This window comes from Zonotrichia leucophrys, chromosome 1A (assembly GCF_028769735.1).
Source record: "Zonotrichia leucophrys gambelii isolate GWCS_2022_RI chromosome 1A, RI_Zleu_2.0, whole genome shotgun sequence".
Classification (NCBI taxonomy): Eukaryota; Metazoa; Chordata; class Aves; order Passeriformes; family Passerellidae; genus Zonotrichia; species Zonotrichia leucophrys.
This window is the reverse complement of record NC_088170.1, coordinates 38,727,020-38,743,636: the sequence shown is the minus strand read 5'-3', so window position 1 is coordinate 38,743,636 and position 16,617 is coordinate 38,727,020. Positions and strand designations below refer to the sequence as shown.

At 48.6% G+C, this 16,617-nt stretch overlaps 2 protein-coding genes across 2 annotated transcripts; one reads left to right on the top strand and one right to left on the bottom strand.

Moving 5' to 3' along the window:
- Positions 1–492: 492 nt before the first annotated feature.
- ATF4 (activating transcription factor 4) lies at positions 493–3,681 on the top strand. The gene is made up of 3 exons (XM_064702367.1): positions 493–1,103; positions 1,920–2,234; positions 2,745–3,681. Exons 2-3 carry the CDS (start codon positions 2,018–2,020, stop codon positions 3,590–3,592), a joined length of 1,065 nt encoding a protein of 354 aa, XP_064558437.1. The 5' UTR covers positions 493–1,103; positions 1,920–2,017; the 3' UTR covers positions 3,593–3,681.
- A 7,937-nt stretch (positions 3,682–11,618) lies between these two features.
- On the bottom strand, positions 11,619–14,114 carry RPS19BP1 (ribosomal protein S19 binding protein 1). Its single transcript, XM_064732048.1, has 4 exons — positions 13,975–14,114; positions 13,757–13,897; positions 13,370–13,467; positions 11,619–12,275 (listed from the first exon to the last, which is right to left on the bottom strand). Exons 1-4 carry the CDS (start codon positions 14,021–14,023, stop codon positions 12,141–12,143), a joined length of 423 nt encoding a protein of 140 aa, XP_064588118.1. The 5' UTR covers positions 14,024–14,114; the 3' UTR covers positions 11,619–12,140.
- Positions 14,115–16,617: the final 2,503 nt, after the last annotated feature.

The window sequence follows — 16,617 nt, the reverse complement described above, 5'->3', positions numbered from 1 at the left end:
CTGCACGCACACAAACAAACAGCCCCGGGGAGCCCGTAATCTGCGCGCTCCATGTGTGGGGCAGGCAGGGAGGGAAGGCAGCGCGTTATCTAAGGGAGCAGGACGCCATGGCGGGCTGCCGCCGCCTCAGGGGCGCCCTGCCAGCGCCTCAGCCTGGGCCGCAGCCGCCAGCTCCCGCCTGACCTCAGCGGGGCTTTGTGTGGCCAACAAAAGGAGCCGTTGGAAATCGAAGTGGGGAGCACACTCTGCTTCCAGAGGGGCATGTCAGGGGAAACGCAGGGCTGCCGTCAGCGGGCGCCATTTTCCTGCCCGGCCGCTCATTCTCGACCCGCTCCCAGCATCATCTTTATTTCCCCCACCCCGTCCAGCCTCCATTTTCCCACCCTGCTGTTCCTTCTGCCCCGCTTCCCCTGCGCATTGGTCTCCTCCGAGCCTGGCCAATGACAGCCCACGGGGCACGTAAACGACTCGCTCGTAGCCAATGAGCGCCGCCCTTCCCACGTGGTGAGCTGCGTGACGTCTTCCGCGCGAGCTCTGGGTCTTTGTTGGCGGGTAAAATTTCCCCCCTCCCCCCACGCTCCCCGCGGGGGGGGCGCGTCCTCAGTCGCTCTGGTCACGTGTCACAGCCGCGCCCTAAGTGGGGGTGTCCGGCGCGCATGTATACATCATATAGTCCCTTCTTGACTGCTCCGTCGTGGAGTTGTGGCGTTTTGTCGGTGGCTCCTGCGTTTAACTCGTAGCAGAACGGCAGGAGAGAAGCCCACAAAGACAGGCCACGGGCCCCGAGCTGCTGGTGACAGGCCGGTGACGCCTGGCGGAAGGATATCTCAGCGCTGCAGCTTTACTGACAAAGCGTCCCATATATAAGAGCGGAGCAGCGCCGGTGCCACCTCATTGTTTCCTGTCGCTCGGAGAGGAGGTTGTCTGTGTGGCTCTGTCAGTGTGCGCAGCACCTCCCGCGCGGCGCGGATAAGAGCAGCCCTCCCTCCCCTAGCCGCCATGGCTCTTTAAGGCGGCAGGGCCAGCGGCGGCATCGGCCAGTGCACCAGGGGCAGCAGCAGCGGCGGCGGCCTCAGCACACCCCCGGCATCTGCAACCATGGCGTGAGTATCGTGTGTGAGGGACGGCTGCTCCCTCTCTTGTGTGTTGATAGGGGCCCTCTTACCCTCTTGGGGTGGGTTTAATGCGCGTGTGGTGTTAGTTGGTATCTCGGGGGAAGTATTTAGGTATACTAAATTAATACATTAACTACCGAGTAACGCCAAAATGGGTGCGAGGTGGGGAGGTCTTCGTAGCGCTCGGTACCCCCGGGTGCGGCGAGTGCCAGAAATAACAGGAAATGCAATTTTGAAAGAATTTACGAGAAGCGTCTACGCTTCCTATCGTTCGAGAAACCTTGCTTTCGAAAAAATTTGGCATTTTATTACCTAATACTTGTTTCTGGGATTTTCATGGGAATAAGGGACTTTCACAGGGGGGGTTTCTTGGCTCTCGCGAGGGAAAGCGCTGCTGTATGTAAGGGAAAATGGGGCATTGGAGGTGGTAGGGTTTTGAGTCTAAGGACCACGTGCTGGAATCGCAGATAGATGAACGGGGTTGTTACTCATCTAGCTCCAGTAGTAACGTTAAGTATTGTAGTAATGTAGCATTAAGCCTGCCCCGCAAGACTGGGCACGGGGCGCACAGCCCTGTGCGGTGCTGGAGCCGCGGTGGAAACGTGGCAGGACACAAAATGGCGGTGGCACCGCGAAATGGCGGCGGGTGGGCGGGGCCGGCCCCGAGGGAGGCGGGGGACGCGCACAGGAATAAAGGAGTGAGATAATCTGGGAAGTTCCGCCGTGCTCCCTGAGATGCCCCTGGTAGAAAAGGCTACTATGTTGCTCGAACCAAATTCTGATGGCTGCAAGTTTTGTCCGCAGGTTTTTCACGGCATCGCACAGCAGCATTGCTGTAGTCGACGAAAAAACCTTCCTCTTGTCTACATCCTTCGACGTCAAAGCATTAAAAGCTGACGAAAATGAGCTTCTTGAACAACGAGATGCTGTTGGGGGATTCAATATCCCCCTTCAGCCAGCCGTGTTCGGTGGCTGAGGAAAGTCTGGGACTCCTAGATGACTACCTGGAGGTGGCCGAGCCCCTCGGTTCGCATGGGTTCTCCAGCGACAAGGCTAAGGCAGTCTCCTCCAATTGGCTTGCTGTGGACAGTTTAGGCAACACCATAGATAGCAGTCAGGGTAAGGCTTTACTTATTTTCGTAAAGAGCAATAATTACGTAGTACAACGACATTCCTGTTGAAATTAAATTGTTAGGTTTTCTTAAATCTGAAGGCAGTCCTACATGTGTTACGTGGGCTTGGAAAGAGTGTATGCTACACTACTTAGCTGACACCTACTTGCTGGTTATGGTAAAGTGCCTCTTGTGCTGGCCTTAAAATAACACCAGCTGTTTCTGTTTCTTGGCAGAGGTAACAATAAGAAAACATGGTTGTATGTTGTGGATGTCCCTGAATTCTTCTGGTATTTAAATGAGAGGGTTGGAATGTCACAAAAGCTGGTTATGTTGTACCCTGCAGTTTTTAGGAGCTTAATGAAAGTGTATTTTTTCCTGATGGTTTCCTCTTTGTGCTATAATACATGAGAGAGGAAAGATGCTGACATGATCAACTGGTAGATTGTTTTCATAACCTTGAGTTGCACTGTGTGATGGTTTACTGAAATGGTAATTTACTTTCTGTATTGTGCAGAGGATGCCTTCTCTGGCATGGAGTGGATGGTGGAGAAGATGGATCTGAAGGAATTTGATTTTGATGCCCTGTTAGGTATGGAACATCTGGAAGCCACCGTCTCACCAGACGAGCTGATGGCCACGTTGGAAGACACGTGTGATCTATTTAATGCTACCATCCAGGAATTTCACAACAAAGAACTTCCACTGATGAATAACATAGTCACCCATGTCCCCGAATCCCCCGTTGGAGCAGATCCAATGGCCCCATTGGCTTCCCTTTGGTCTTTCCCCCTCTCCCCAGGGTCTCTCACTTCCACTTCAGACCACTCATTTAGTTTAGAGCTAGGAAGTGAAGTGGATGTTCTGGAAGGAGAAAGAAAGCGGGAGTACCCCACTGTGGTGGTGGTGATCACCAAGTCTGAGAAAGAGGATGAGAACCACTCAGATGATAGTGGGATATGCATGAGCCCAGACTCCTACCTGGGAACCCCCCAACACAGCCCCACCAATTCACTTGGATCCCCCAATGGCAACCAGTTCCCTGCAGATGCCCCTTGTGGCTCTGTGCAGTCCAAACCCTACGATCATCCTGCAGAGAAGGTAGTGTCAGCTAAGGTGAAAGGAGAAAAGAAAATCGATAAGAAACTAAAAAAGATGGAGCAGAATAAAACTGCTGCCACGCGTTACCGGCAGAAAAAGAGGGCGGAACAGGAGGCGCTGTCTGGGGAGTGCAGAGAGCTGGAGCAGAAGAACCAGGCCCTGAAGGAGAAAGCAGATTCCCTTAGTAAGGAAATTCAGTACTTAAAAGATCTGATAGAAGAGGTCCGCAAGGCCAAGGGCAAAAGAGCTAGAGTCCCCGAGTAGGGTAGTCAGCAGTGTTGTGTGCATGTATATAAGCTTCTGCTAAAGCTGTGTATTGCTGTCTAATAAATAATTTTGTAGTAAATGTGCAATGATGGTGTGTGATGAGTAGTACCTGTAAAACCAGCATGACTTAAACCACACCTAGGTGTAAGTACAAGGACAACAAGCTGTTGGGAGTCTGGTGTGTCTGGTGAGTGCAGTGTGTCACTTGTGCTGCTTGTTCTGGGTGTGGGTGCAGTGCAAGTGCACAGAGTGCTGGGAACTGGAGTGTGTGTAATGTGTCTGTTGACCTGTCCCCTCCACAATTTAAATGTATTCTAAAGTAAGGGTATCACACTGAGCTGCCTCAGGTTTTTAAGCAAGTTTGTAAGGCCATTGAAACGAGATCGGAGAGTCGATTGAAGACACAAGATCAGTAATATCGTGTGGTGGGAGGTGCTTATTTTTAGATGTGGGTGTTTCTCTGAAGAGAGGAAAGGAGTCTAGGGACAAAACAAAGTTGTGAGCATTGGTTTAAGAAAGCTTGCTAGGAGACAAGTCCAGAGCAAGCACCAGTCTTAACTGCCCTTGCGTTGCAGTTCACCCGTGTGCCTGCGGGTCTCCATAGTGCCCAAACCAGAGCAGGAGCTGTTGCCTGGCCCTGTCAAACTGGTGTGACCTGGGCCAGGTGGATGGGATTACTGATGGGTCATGTTCCTGTATCAGTGTGAAAGCCTGCTGCAGCCAGCCACTGATGAGTCAACCTTTTAAAGATAAATTTGCCTTTACTTAACCGAGGCTATAGCCGAGTTGGTCCATAAAACTAGCTCAGCTCTAGTCCTGCTTCAGCTGTGCAGGGAAGGTCCTGATGTGCTGGAGCACCTGTGTTTGTGTGGGGGTGTTGGGTGTTAAGGATTTGGAATGTGCCATTTTTAAACTACATGCATGCTCAATTTTTTTTTGGCCACTGATACCCCCATTTAACACTGCTTAATCCCTTTGGCATATGGACACACCACTAGTGTGGCTTCCTCAGCTGCTGGGCTCAGGTGCTGGACATTGAGCCTGGCTGGCACACACATGCAGTGCAGTGACATCAGGGCTCCAGGCTGTGCTGGAGTGGGGAGGGAAAATCTTAAGGGAACCTTGGGGAATGGTTTCTCCAGTTGCAGCCTGCTGGGGGTCGTGGTCTCTGACATTAGAGCTCCTTAAGCCCTCAGGTTAGGGCTGCATTTCATCCCTGCTCCTTTCCCAAGCCCTTGGGTGAGGTGGGATAACAGCTGTGCGCTGGGGGCCCTGGTGTGCCGAGGCTGCTCCAGCCGATGGATGGTGCTGGCAGCAGGAGCTGGTTGCTGCCGTGGAGGGCTGGGTGGGCCAGGCTCTCAGAGGCACCTGTCTGTGCTTACAGCTGTGCCTGGGTGCTATTTACATTACAGGAAGGGTCCCCATCAGGAGTTAGGGCTTGTGCCACACTGTGGAGGGGGTGGATAACTGAAGCTCTCCCCTTGGAATCATGGGACAATTTGAGTAGTCTCAAACCTCCTGGGTAAGGGCACTGGTGACCAGGTGCTGTATGAATGGGATGCACTGCAAACTGGAGACTGCAAGCAGGGACAAGGGACTCTGTTGTGGTTTAGGAGGTAGACCAATGTAATAGGTGTCCTTCAAATGGGCTGCATCAGCTAGGCTGGGGATGGGGATAATTAGAGGCAGAAAAACCCCAAGGTTTTGGTCAAATTTGCACGTGAGGTGTCATTGTGCTTGGTTTCCGTTGAGCCACAGAAAAGTGGCTGTGAGTCTGCCAGCTGGTGGTAGACTCACACCACACCCTCCTCTCCTCCTCATACTGATCCCCCTTTCCCACCACAGGGCAACTACATCCTCTCCCCTTAGAGCCATAGCAACTTCTGCTTACACCTGGCAGCAGCCAGGGCTGAGGAGCGTCTCCTGTGTTCTGCTACCCTTACTCAGTTCTCCTGAAGCTTGAAAAAAATTGGCAGCACATTTATCCCCTCCCAACCCCTGTCTGTGGGTGGGGAGGGGATAAATACCCTGGCAGCTCTGGCAGGACTCTCTGTGAGCCACTTGTGGCTAAAACAAGTTTTTCTCTGCATTCATGCTCTGCAAATGGATGGGCTGGCCAGTAAGTTCATGGTTCTGGTTTCTACAGCCCAGCAGAGGGTAGGCAGGCCCAATTTCCCAAATGGCACTCACTCCAGGGAAGGAAGATCAGAGCTGGAACAGGTAAGGAGGAACGCACGATGCATCCATGCTGCTTTGCTCTCTGCAGCTGTGTGTGTGCCTTACAGAACTCCTTGCAGGAGAGTCAGAAGCCTGCCCTTAAAGAGCAGTCAGCCCTGTCAGTGCTTGCCAAGCCAAGGCTCCGAGCTTGTGGCTTAGCAGAGGCAGCCCATATGGCAATCGCCTGCAACGCCTGCTGAAATGACGCTGTGTTTCCATACTTAGTAACTTAGTTAAGATTTTACAGGGCTGGAGATCAGGGCTGACTCTTCCTCTGCATTTTTTATCTAGACTTTTCCTCCAGGCTTCGGTTAGGCACAGCAAGCATCACGCCACTTGGCTCTGCAGCCCAGCAGCTTGTCCAGCCTGCAGCAGGAGCCAAGGAACACCCAGGACACCGACACAAGCTCCAGTCCACAAGGGTAAAACATCTGATAGCCTCCTGCCTAGTAACTCATTTTATATTCTGCAAACTGCAGGAGCTCTCTCCTTTTTCTCACAGCCTCACAGAACAAATGTGCTTCAACTGATTCCTTGCAACTTGGATAGAGCATGATACCATGTCCAGAACTAGATTGTAGTGCATGAAATGCAGGCTTTACCTACCCCTGGAGGAGCCTTGCTCTGCAACATCCTTGGAAACAGCAGAATTCCCCCAATCTGAGTTATATAAAAGCTGTTTGAATCTGAAGTTGGCACAGCTGATGGGATTTCTGTCTCAGTTATTTTTCCTCTGAATTAAGGGCAGTGAGGTAGACTTCACACACACAGAGTGTGACCCTCAGGCTCCAATCCCTCAGCCAACTTTGTGCTTCGTGGTAAACAGGAGTCCAATATTCTCCCACATAACCAACCAACCTCTTACAGTTCACTGCTCACAAAACCCCTTCTCACAAGCTTGTTTCTGCTGTTATCAGAATATTTATAACTACCTTCCTCTTCACCCTGCCTTTAGAGACCCCCAGGTGCATGCTCTTCTCTTTCAAAAGGAGCAGGGGAAACCATCACTGCAGATAACTTCTTCACATGCGTGTGTGGAGAATCAGATGCACCTTTGCAGCAAGCTTACAAAAATAAATCCACAGCTGCAGTGTTGGAGAATGAAGAAAGAATGATGATAAAATCTTTCAAATAGCTTTTGCCCTGGCAGAAAGCCCAGAAATAGCTGCAAGGACAGGCTGTCCTTTGGGAGATTAATACTCCTCCAGTGCTCCCAAGCTGGACTATAGAAAGAAAATGTGGCTTATTCTGATGCAGTTTCACACAGTGATAGTCCATTCATAGCCTTTTTTGGGAGTTGGGAAATCTATACATTTCTGGCGAGAAGAATACCAGTTTTTTTATCTTCCCATAGACTTGGATAGGGCTTCAGGAAAAGAAAAAACAAACAAACCCAAAAAAAAAAAAAAAAACCAAACAGGATCTCTATTGTCCTTCTTACAGGCATAATTTCCATTTTGTGCATACTAATTTTTTCTCAGTATGGTCCATGTAGCTTCTGGGATATCCTACTTTCCTCTGTCCTGCTGTATTCACAGCCTTCCCATGCAATGCTGCACATAAACACTTAATTTCCAGTGCAAAGGCCATCTTGGGTTCTTAACATGAGCATACCTTGCTGGGCCAGAAGTGCTCACCTTTGCTGACTTTCTCATTGAAATGCTTCAGGCCCTGTGAATTAACAGAGGAATTCAGTCCCCTGACCTAGGCAATACTATTTTGGCTGCTCAGGTATCCCAGCTATGCAGTCTTTGCATTATTTTCAGTGCACTCATGCAGTGTCAGAAGTGAATGAAGTCACTGGATGAAGGAAGCTGGCTGCGCCCACAAGCTCCAGTTTCCCTATTACAGAGGTGCATGCTCTCCAAGTGATGGCCTCTCACTTCTCCTTCAGCTGCTCTCTTCCTCTCTTTTGCAGGCACACACCCTTTTAAGGAATAGCAGGAGCGAGTTCCAGGCACAGCAGATGTATCAGCTTCATTTATATAGGGCAGAGAATCTCCTAGTCATGAAACTCCTCTGGATCTCCATTGCAGTGTGCAGGCAGGTGGAGAACGAGCCCTGGTCTTTGCCTCCCATTAAAGGAGATAAATGATCTTGCTGGTGTGCAAACACTGCAGCTCAGGACAGACCAGCTTGGTTATGTTACTGCTTAGCCCTGCCAACAGCTTATTCTTCAGAAAAAGGTGTGTGTAACCCTCTAGCTGCAGAGCAACCTTCATGCTTTTTGTGTCCCCCACCCCCACCAGTTAGTGGCTGGCTCTGTTAATCCTATTTAACATAACTACAGATAGACATGCAAACCTTTAATCCCTCTCCAACCTACCAACCCTTCAGCCTGCCTTGGCTGGAGTTGCACATTTTCAGCTGTAAGCAGACAGTAGGCAGTCTGCCTTCTTTCCCACTCCTCATTTTGACTTGAATTGAAGGGTCTTTATGTCTCAAAATGAGGAACTTCCTTTCACTGTAACTTTTCTGAATTATTCAGGGCTCTGCTGCTGTGTACTCTTTTTTACATTAAACAATCCCCTTCCTGAAGCGTTCAGGAGCCTGTAAGTGCTGTAGGTGCTCGTGCTGTGTTGGTCATCAGCAAGAATGAAATGTAAGGTAGTCATGGAAAAAAATGCCAGAGGGTAAGATCGGCTAAAGTTTTTAGGACTCTGCCCCTACACTTTGATTTTCCCCTATAGCTTTTTCAATCTCATTTGCCTGAGCAAGTTCATTGGCAGCCTGGTTTGTTACTGCTATGTCATTTCAGAGGCAAGAAGTTAGTGTCCTGAACAAACATGTTTTCTTGGTTTACATTTGCAGTCCTGCCCTCTCTGACACACACATAGTGCTGGTAGTAGCTGTTGTTGCTTTCTGTGGCAAGGAAGTGGAGACATGCTGATACAGCAGAGGCTGTATGGGCTTACATTAGTTTGTACCCACTGGAACAAATTTCCTTTTTTTTGCTTTCCATTCACATAACAAGGGAGCAATAGGCCATTAAGAGGCTTGATGAATCTTATTCACACTAAGCTAGCTCAAGCCTGAGCATCTGGGAACTATTCTAAACAGTTTCCTTGGAAAGGTTCTACCACACTAATAACACTCCAGAGCTTTTATTGGCATTCATGGCAAAGCTGGTGCTACTGCTGCCCATTCTGACTCCCTGCTGCGTGTGGGTGGAGATGCCCTGTAAGATGGCAGCCTCAGCACTCCCTAGCTCAGCTGCCTCTATTTTGTGCTGCAGGATGCTCAGCTGGTGTCGCAGAGCTGGGAAGGGAGCCAGCAGCCTGATGAGCTCAGCGAGCACGCGGCGTGGGCCCGGCAGCAGCAGGACACGTCCCCGCGCTGCCGCTTGCAGATGCGTGGGACAGAAATGCTGTCCAGCAGGTCCAAAGGTTGCTGTGGCCTGCAGCCCTCAGCTTCCAGCATGGGAAACAGTTTGGAGGCCAGCTGGGAAAAGCAGCCACGGCAGCTGCTGCTTCCCTAACCCCTTGTCTCTTCCATCAGGCAGAAGTCTGGCTGCAAAGAGCAAAGATTACAGAATCATAGAATGGTTTGGGTTGGAAGGGACCTTAGAGATCACCCCATTCCAACCCCCCTGCCAGGGACACCTTCCTCTAGAGCAGCTTGCTTGAAGCCCCTATTCTGCCTGGCCTCAAACACTTACAGGGATTGCTCCAAGGTAGCCGCCTCCTGGGGTCCCAGCACAGCTGGCATCCTCTGGGCATGGCTAGACAGACAGCTGGGAGTGTGAGAAGGTGCCTGGATTCAGCTTAACGTGAAGAGGCTGGTACCCGTTCTTCCCTCTCCTTGAGGACATTCCCCTCAAAGGGCAGCCCCTGTCCTTACCTACCCAGAGTTCAGGTGGCATTGCTCTTCTTTCCTAGGAGCTCATACCCTACCAGAGAGGGGGAAAGTCAAGGCTGCAACATATCAGATGTTTGCCCTTGCAGATGGTATCTCTATCAGCCACCATTCACTTCTGCTTCTTTTTCTTCTTCCCACAAAATAAAGTTTAATTTATTTAAGGATACTGTTGACTCTACAATCAAGTTTAGTTTCAAATGGCAAAATTCAGTCTGTCAGGTAGCTTTACTTTCCTTGGCAACATAATGCCTCAAGAAGTATGTTGATTACTTGTGTTGGCCTTAATGGTCTTACCAGCCAGTAATAAGAGCTGCCACCCAATTTTGAAACTCCACTGATCTGGGTGTTATTATCCCCATGGAAAACTGCTCCGGGCCCCACTTTAAAGTTCCTCATTAGCTTTGAAAGAAGAGCTTTCCTGTTGCTTACATTTGCAAACAAACAGGCTGGGTTTTGCACAAAGAGACTGAACCGCATTACCCTCCTGCCCTTTTCTGGGGCAAGGAAGGATGGCTTTGCTTCCCTCAGCCTGCAGGAGAAGGGCCCAGGAGCTGAACAACCGCAGAAACAAGAGTGCGTAGGAGGAACGGGTAGAGGAGGAGCAGGAGAGGTCATGAAGGACTTCTGTAGGGTCATAGGAAATGCCAAATACTGAAGATGAAAGCTTAAAACAAAGTAACAGCTCAGAAATCTACTTCCTTCAGTCAAGTTGTGGCACAGCCAGCTTTTTCACATAGTAAATTACCCTCATGACAGCTCCACACAGAGCTGCTTGTGTTAGGCCCGCTCACATGCACTGCAGCAGGCACACAGTGCAGAAGTTTTAGGGAGACGTGCTGAATACATATTTTGGTCAACTATTTTTTCAAACAATAGTGCTTCCATTCTTTTAAGAAGCTTTTTTCCCCACATTTTTTAAATTTTGGAAGTAAGAACAAACTAAAAAAAGGAACTGTTCTTTGAACTGTTCTATACTTACCACTTCTGGCTGCAGATTGTTGAATCTGATCCTATTACAAGAAAAATCCCCTCCCACGTGCTATTACCCAGTTTCCAGTACATTCACTATTTATTTCCCCTGTCTGGAACTCATATATCCAAGTGACCTTTCCTCCTATGCACACAACAGGAAAAGACCTCAACAGAGGAGGCACAGAGTTAAAATGACAGCACCGGGAACTATAATCAGAGGGCAGGGAAAGGATAAGTGAATTCCTGCCTGTGCTGGCATCAAGTGGCTGCTGCTCAGGTCTGACAGGCCCCTTGTAATCAGCTCCTGAGCTTAACCAAAGCTTGGCACTAGTCCTCCTCCTTACCTGTTTTTTTTCTTTCTCCAAAGGAAAAATAGGGAACGCATTTTCCATCTTTTTAGGTAAGGGGCAGGATAAGGTAGTGGCAGAGCCACCCAAGCAGCACATTTAGAGTGGTTTAGTAAGGAAGTTTCTGGAACAACACTCCCACCTGCAGGGCCTTCTGTTTGTTACAGCTGGGAGCTTAGTGGGAGTCTGAGAGAAAACAACTTCCCTTCAACCCAGCACCACAGGTCATGCTCAGATTTTAATCTGATGCCAGGACTAACATCTGGGTCACAAGCCCTCCTGGCTACAGGCCCTGGCAACACTCAGCAGTGGTGCCCCGATGGCATGGCTACATCTTGCTGGGACACTCAGCTAGAAACACTGAAAGGACACTTACTCCATGTGAGAGCTCCTCCGTGGAGAAAGGGAAGATTGTGAGTAGCCAAAATGGAGGAGTCATCTCCATTCCAACTGCACTCTTTGAAGGCCTAAGCATGTCAGAGAGATGATTTAATACATGTGTTAACATGAATTGGAGAGGCCATTCCCACAACTGAGTCATCCTAGAGAGAGGAATGCCTGGATCATAGAAATGACATGGCTCATCTTCATCACCTGTCATAATAATCACTACTACAAAGGCAAAGAGAGACAGTGTCTGCAACAATTATTTAATCAAACAACATATAAAAAGTTTTTGCAATGACTGACAGACCTGACAAGGGCTGTAATCAGAACCCAAACTGCAGGGTTACTCAAGTTTAACAGTCTTTCAAAGCATCCTTCCTTTCTTAATGCTAGTTGAAAACATTTCTCCATTCAGATACAGTACTTTCAACACTCCCTGCCAAATAACACAGGTAGCAGGAGCCTCATAACCTGAGGAAGGGGAAAAAGATTTTTATTTGGCTTGGTCTACCCTTCTACATCAAGTATGCAAGACGTGGTGGCTGCAGGAAGGTAATTACAAGGAGAACACACCTCAGAGTCAAGAGCACCTCTGTGGTTTAGCTGGCCAGCAACAAGCTCTGCATCCAGGCAGAGCTGCTCTGCAAGTCCCACACAGAGGCACATCCCCCGTGTGCCATCTCAAACACGCCAAGGAAACGCCCAGGCCTGAGAGCCACACTGGAGAAGCTGCAGAAAGACTGCAAGAATCCCTGTCATGATGTTTATGGGATCCCAAAGTATTCCCTCTCAAATTTACGGAAATCTTCCTCAGTAAACACAGTGCCTTCGGGCTTCTTCTTTTCTGTCTTCTCTGGAGGCTGATCTTTGGACTTCCTGCCTCTGTTCTGAGCAAGAACCTTCAGACAATACAGAAATGGAAAAAACAACAGCCATTGTTATCCACACCAAACCACAAAACAGGGATTTTCAAGCTCACCTGCAGCACCCCTGCTGTTCTACAAGAACTCTGCTATTTTCCAGAGTGCCTCCAAAGAAAAGTGAGAGGCAAACCACTGATGTTAACCAAAGCAGGTCACTGGGACAACAGCAGATACCAACTTGTTATTTCGAGTCAAATATGAAAACTATTTTCTAGTAATTGCCACAGAGATAAGAACATGGACTTCAATTCAGAACTTTCTGAAACTATTACCTTCTTTTCTATCCCCTCTCCCCAGGACACAAACCAAAAAACCAACAAGTAGGTGGAATTCCCTCAGCATTTTCTAATACACTGACACCTCCTGTAACAATCTCCAGCCTGAGAAACAGTGGCCTAAACCACTTTCATTGTTTATGTAAGTTAACAGTCTGTATCTCCCAAAAACAGCCCAAGATTCTAGCACTGTCATCTATTATTCTCTTCAAATCCTGGCATGAGACTTTTGGGGAAGACCATTCAAGAAATTCTCAAGTTATGAGAAACAACATTTAGGAAGCTGAGTAATTCCTATTAGATGAGCCAGCAGCACATCTGCTTCCTCGTTAATCAGTCTCCAGCTACGGAGAAGGCCAGTTTGATCAACAGTAATGAGAAGGTCTAAACAGGGCACCTCTGCCAGCTGAAACTATGAAATATTTTTGGTAATTAAGAAAAGCCAACAACTGTCAGGATATTTTGAGGAACCTGATGTAGCAGGTGGCATTCCTGCCCATGGCAGGGTGAATGATGAACTGGATGATCTTTTAAGGTCCCTTCCCACCCAAACCATTCTATGATTTTCACTAGTGTCAGAAAACATCATAGGGGGCAACATTTCAACATCAGTTTAAATCTTACAAGTTATTTTGCCAGTGCACACAGAAATTCCTCAAGGCCATCTGTGGACAGAAACTTAACCTGACTCTCTCGTGTAAGGTATGAATCTGGAAGATCCAGGGATGAGTCCCATTCAACTGTGTTCCTCAGTGGAAACAGACCCCCCTATCCCCAAAAAAATTACAATCTTACTTGTTCTGTGACAGCTTTGTCTGCAACACGTCGTCCCTTTAACATGTACTGTAGGTTTTCTCTCAAGTGATTCACAGGTTTCTTCTTATGGTACTCCTCTAGAGCAAAGTAGAAAGTGACAAAATGCATCAGCTGCTCATCCAGGCAGCTCGCAAGGAGAGACAGAGAAGGATCAGCAAAGTCCCGGGAGAAAGACACCGCTACAGCTCAGGGATAGGGGTGCGCCCACAAACCAGGCTGTTTAAAGTGAGCGAAACAAAAAAGGGCGACACCAAGAGGGCACGCAGAAGAATGGGACGGCATGGGATGGATACAGCAACGGGCAGCGTGGCTACGGGACACCGCAAAGGTGCCCGGTGCAAGGGCTGAGGAGGGATCGGGACTCACCTATCGCCGACTTCACGACTCTGCCTTTGACCGTGGCCTTGTTCCTGCCGGGCTCCGGGGCCCTCTTCCTCCGCCTCGCCGCGCCCGCCGCCCTGGTGCCGGCCCGGCTTCGTTGGAGTCCCGGCGGCGCCTTCGCCCGGCCTGCAACGGGAAGAGGGACGGAGTCAGTGCAGCCGTACCGGGGAGCCCCCTCCGCCCGCCCCGGCCCGCGGGCTCACCCGGCGGCTCCAGCAGCTCCAGGCCGCGCCGCAGCAGCGAGGCCGACATGGCCGCGCGCGCGCGCTCCCGCCCGGCCCACAGCGCCCCGCGCGGCCCGGAGGGCGGGCACGCGCACCCCGCCCTGAGGGGCGGCAGCGCCGGCTGGGCGGGACCGGGCCGGCAGCGAGGGGACGGACGGGATCCTGCCGGGGCGGGCAGCGAGGGGACGGACGGGATCCTGCCGGGGCCGGCAGCGAGGGGGGCCTGGCCGCGGGACACTGCAGGGCATCGGCTTGTGAAAAGTGCATATTATATGGCTCTACGCGGATATTTACCATATGTGTTTTGATGTCTTGATTAGTAGTGCTATATTAACATTTTAATAATATGATAAATGTAGTCTTGTAGTTAAAAGGTAATTTTGTAGTTAAAATAAGAACTATGTAAGTGGGAGATGTTTTTAAGAAAGGAATGAGGCACTCGCGCCAGATAGCAGCCACAGGACACCTAAATCTTTCAGAGAAAGAGAATTTATTGCCCTCTTATCAGAAGAAACAAACTTCTCACCTCGAAGGCGCTGTTAGGATTCGGAGGAAGAAGTTGACACAGACCAGATAGAATCCTGTATTTGAATGGAATTTATGCATCATGTATGAGGTGTATGAATATGCAACAGGCTATTGCTTTTAAGGGTTAATCCTTTATTAACGGGTGTCCTTTTTCGGGCTCGTGCTGCCCAGAAAAAGGTACCTGGATATCGGTAACTCTTTGTCTCTAATGTCTCATATTGTCCTAATTCAAATTGTCCAAATTATTACTCTAATTATATTACTATTTTTATAACCATTTTATTACTGTTAAACTTTTAAAATTTTAAAAACAAGTGATTGGCGTTTTTCACAAGCTAAAACATAGGAATTTTCACCTCAAAACAAGGCAGAACTTCTCCACGGTTAGGGCAGCAGAGCACTGGAAGCCTGCACAGGGAGGCTGTGGAGACTCCGTCTCGGGAGACATTCAAAGTCATCTGAATATGTTCCTGAATCATCTCCTCTAGGTGACCCTGACTTGGCGGGGACTGGGGCTAAGTTATGTGAATATCCAGATCATCTTAAGTCAGGAAGTTCGTTGATGCAAGATCTTTGAATACTTTCAATGCTAATCAGCAAGAAAAAAACTATTGGTGTAACAGGCAGCTGGCAGCATCCCTTAGTCAAGGACATCCAGGAACTAACAAACTTTAAGGATGTAGTAAGTCAGGATGTTCTGTATCAGTAGATCTGATAGCAGTTAGTGTCCCATACTCAAGGATATCCTGGAACTAACAATTTTTAAGGATGTAGTAAATCAAGATGTTGATGTATGCCTATGTATATATTGCTAACTTGGCAAAATACTCAAGGTCAAGCTATGTCCTCTGTTATACTAAATATCATGCCGAAAGGTCAAACAGACCCCATGCCAGGTGAAGGCCCTTCCCCTGAGCCTGCACAGAAATTAATTTGGGTTATGTAATTACTTCTGCTAACTTATCACAACACAGGGGCTGTAATTGGAAAGTTACAAACCCTGAAGTTCTGCATATAAATGATGGTGTGGAAAGTCTGGTGGGTGTGCTTGGTTTGGGGAATGTCACCTGGGATCACACAACTCTGAAATACAGAATCAAGTCTCTCCTAAGTGTGTAATTATTGGCTGGTTGCACACCGGGTAATGAATCTGATTTTGTGGACAACACAAAGGGTCCTGCCATCTCAGGGGTCATCACAGGCCAGGAGGAAAGGGGATGGTGTCATGTTTTGTCTCAGCAAGGCCCCAAAATCCAGATTTAACTGTGCTAGACTCATCAGGCCAAGAGGTTGACTCTGCCATAAATTGCATATATTATTCAGGGTTACTTTAGTCAATTTGTTTAAAGCTTTCTTCTCCAGTTTTCACCCCTCTAGAGACTTCATGCTAATATCTGCTAAATTTAGCTATCATTTGAATAAAGATTATTCAATTATAGCCAGTGCTGCCAGTAACACGCTGACACTGGAGGAGGAAAGCAGTTTATTGTCCCTCAGACATGTCCTGCAGGGAGAAGGGAATACAAATGGCTCCTATTGTTTCTCATAGTAATGATCTGTAACAGGGACCAATAACAGTTAAACCTCTGTGTATTAAAAGACAGTCATTCTCTGGAAATTGTTCTCCAGCCCCTGCAGATGTCTCCTCAATGCCTGTCTTTTATTGTTCCTTCTCTCCTGAATCCCTCCCTGGATGGATATCAGCATCCTGTGTCAGTTTCCGCTAGTGCTGCTAATTCATTTTTCTGGACAGGACTTGTGTGGTGCCTATTCCTGGCTTCAGAGCTGGGGAACATTAACCATTTACTGCTTGTTCAGCATGTCACTTCTCACTCCTAGTTTTCCCTTCAATGAGCTATACTTTTAAAAATTGATTTGGAGGAACAGTCACTGGATATGTAACACAGAACACTTCTTCATTTTCTTGTCTTCTGTTAGTAGCTAGTGAAAAATTGAACCTGTTCAGCTCTTATTCCCCACCAGATTTGTCCTTCCAGTTGTGTGAAAGCTCACAAAGTTACAAAGAGGTTATTGTAGCTTTGTGAACAAGCTGAACAAGCCATGAGTTAATAGCCTATTGCTGAAATTGAAAAA

Excerpts from the sequence above, each read along its gene's own strand:
- RPS19BP1 (XM_064732048.1), bottom strand. The coding sequence starts at position 14,023 with ATGTCGGCCTCGCTGCTGCGGCGCGGCCTGGAGCTGCTGGAGCCGCCG. Across the intron at positions 13,468-13,756 it reads AGTCGTGAAGTCGGCGATAG|AGGAGTACCATAAGAAGAAA; the intron begins GTGAGTCCCGAT and ends ACTTTGCTCTAG. Across the intron at positions 12,276-13,369 it reads ACAAAGCTGTCACAGAACAA|GTTCTTGCTCAGAACAGAGG; the intron begins GTAAGATTGTAA and ends TATTGTCTGAAG.
- ATF4 (XM_064702367.1), top strand. The coding sequence starts at position 2,018 with ATGAGCTTCTTGAACAACGAGATGCTGTTGGGGGATTCAATATCCCCC. Across the intron at positions 2,235-2,744 it reads CACCATAGATAGCAGTCAGG|AGGATGCCTTCTCTGGCATG; the intron begins GTAAGGCTTTAC and ends TGTATTGTGCAG.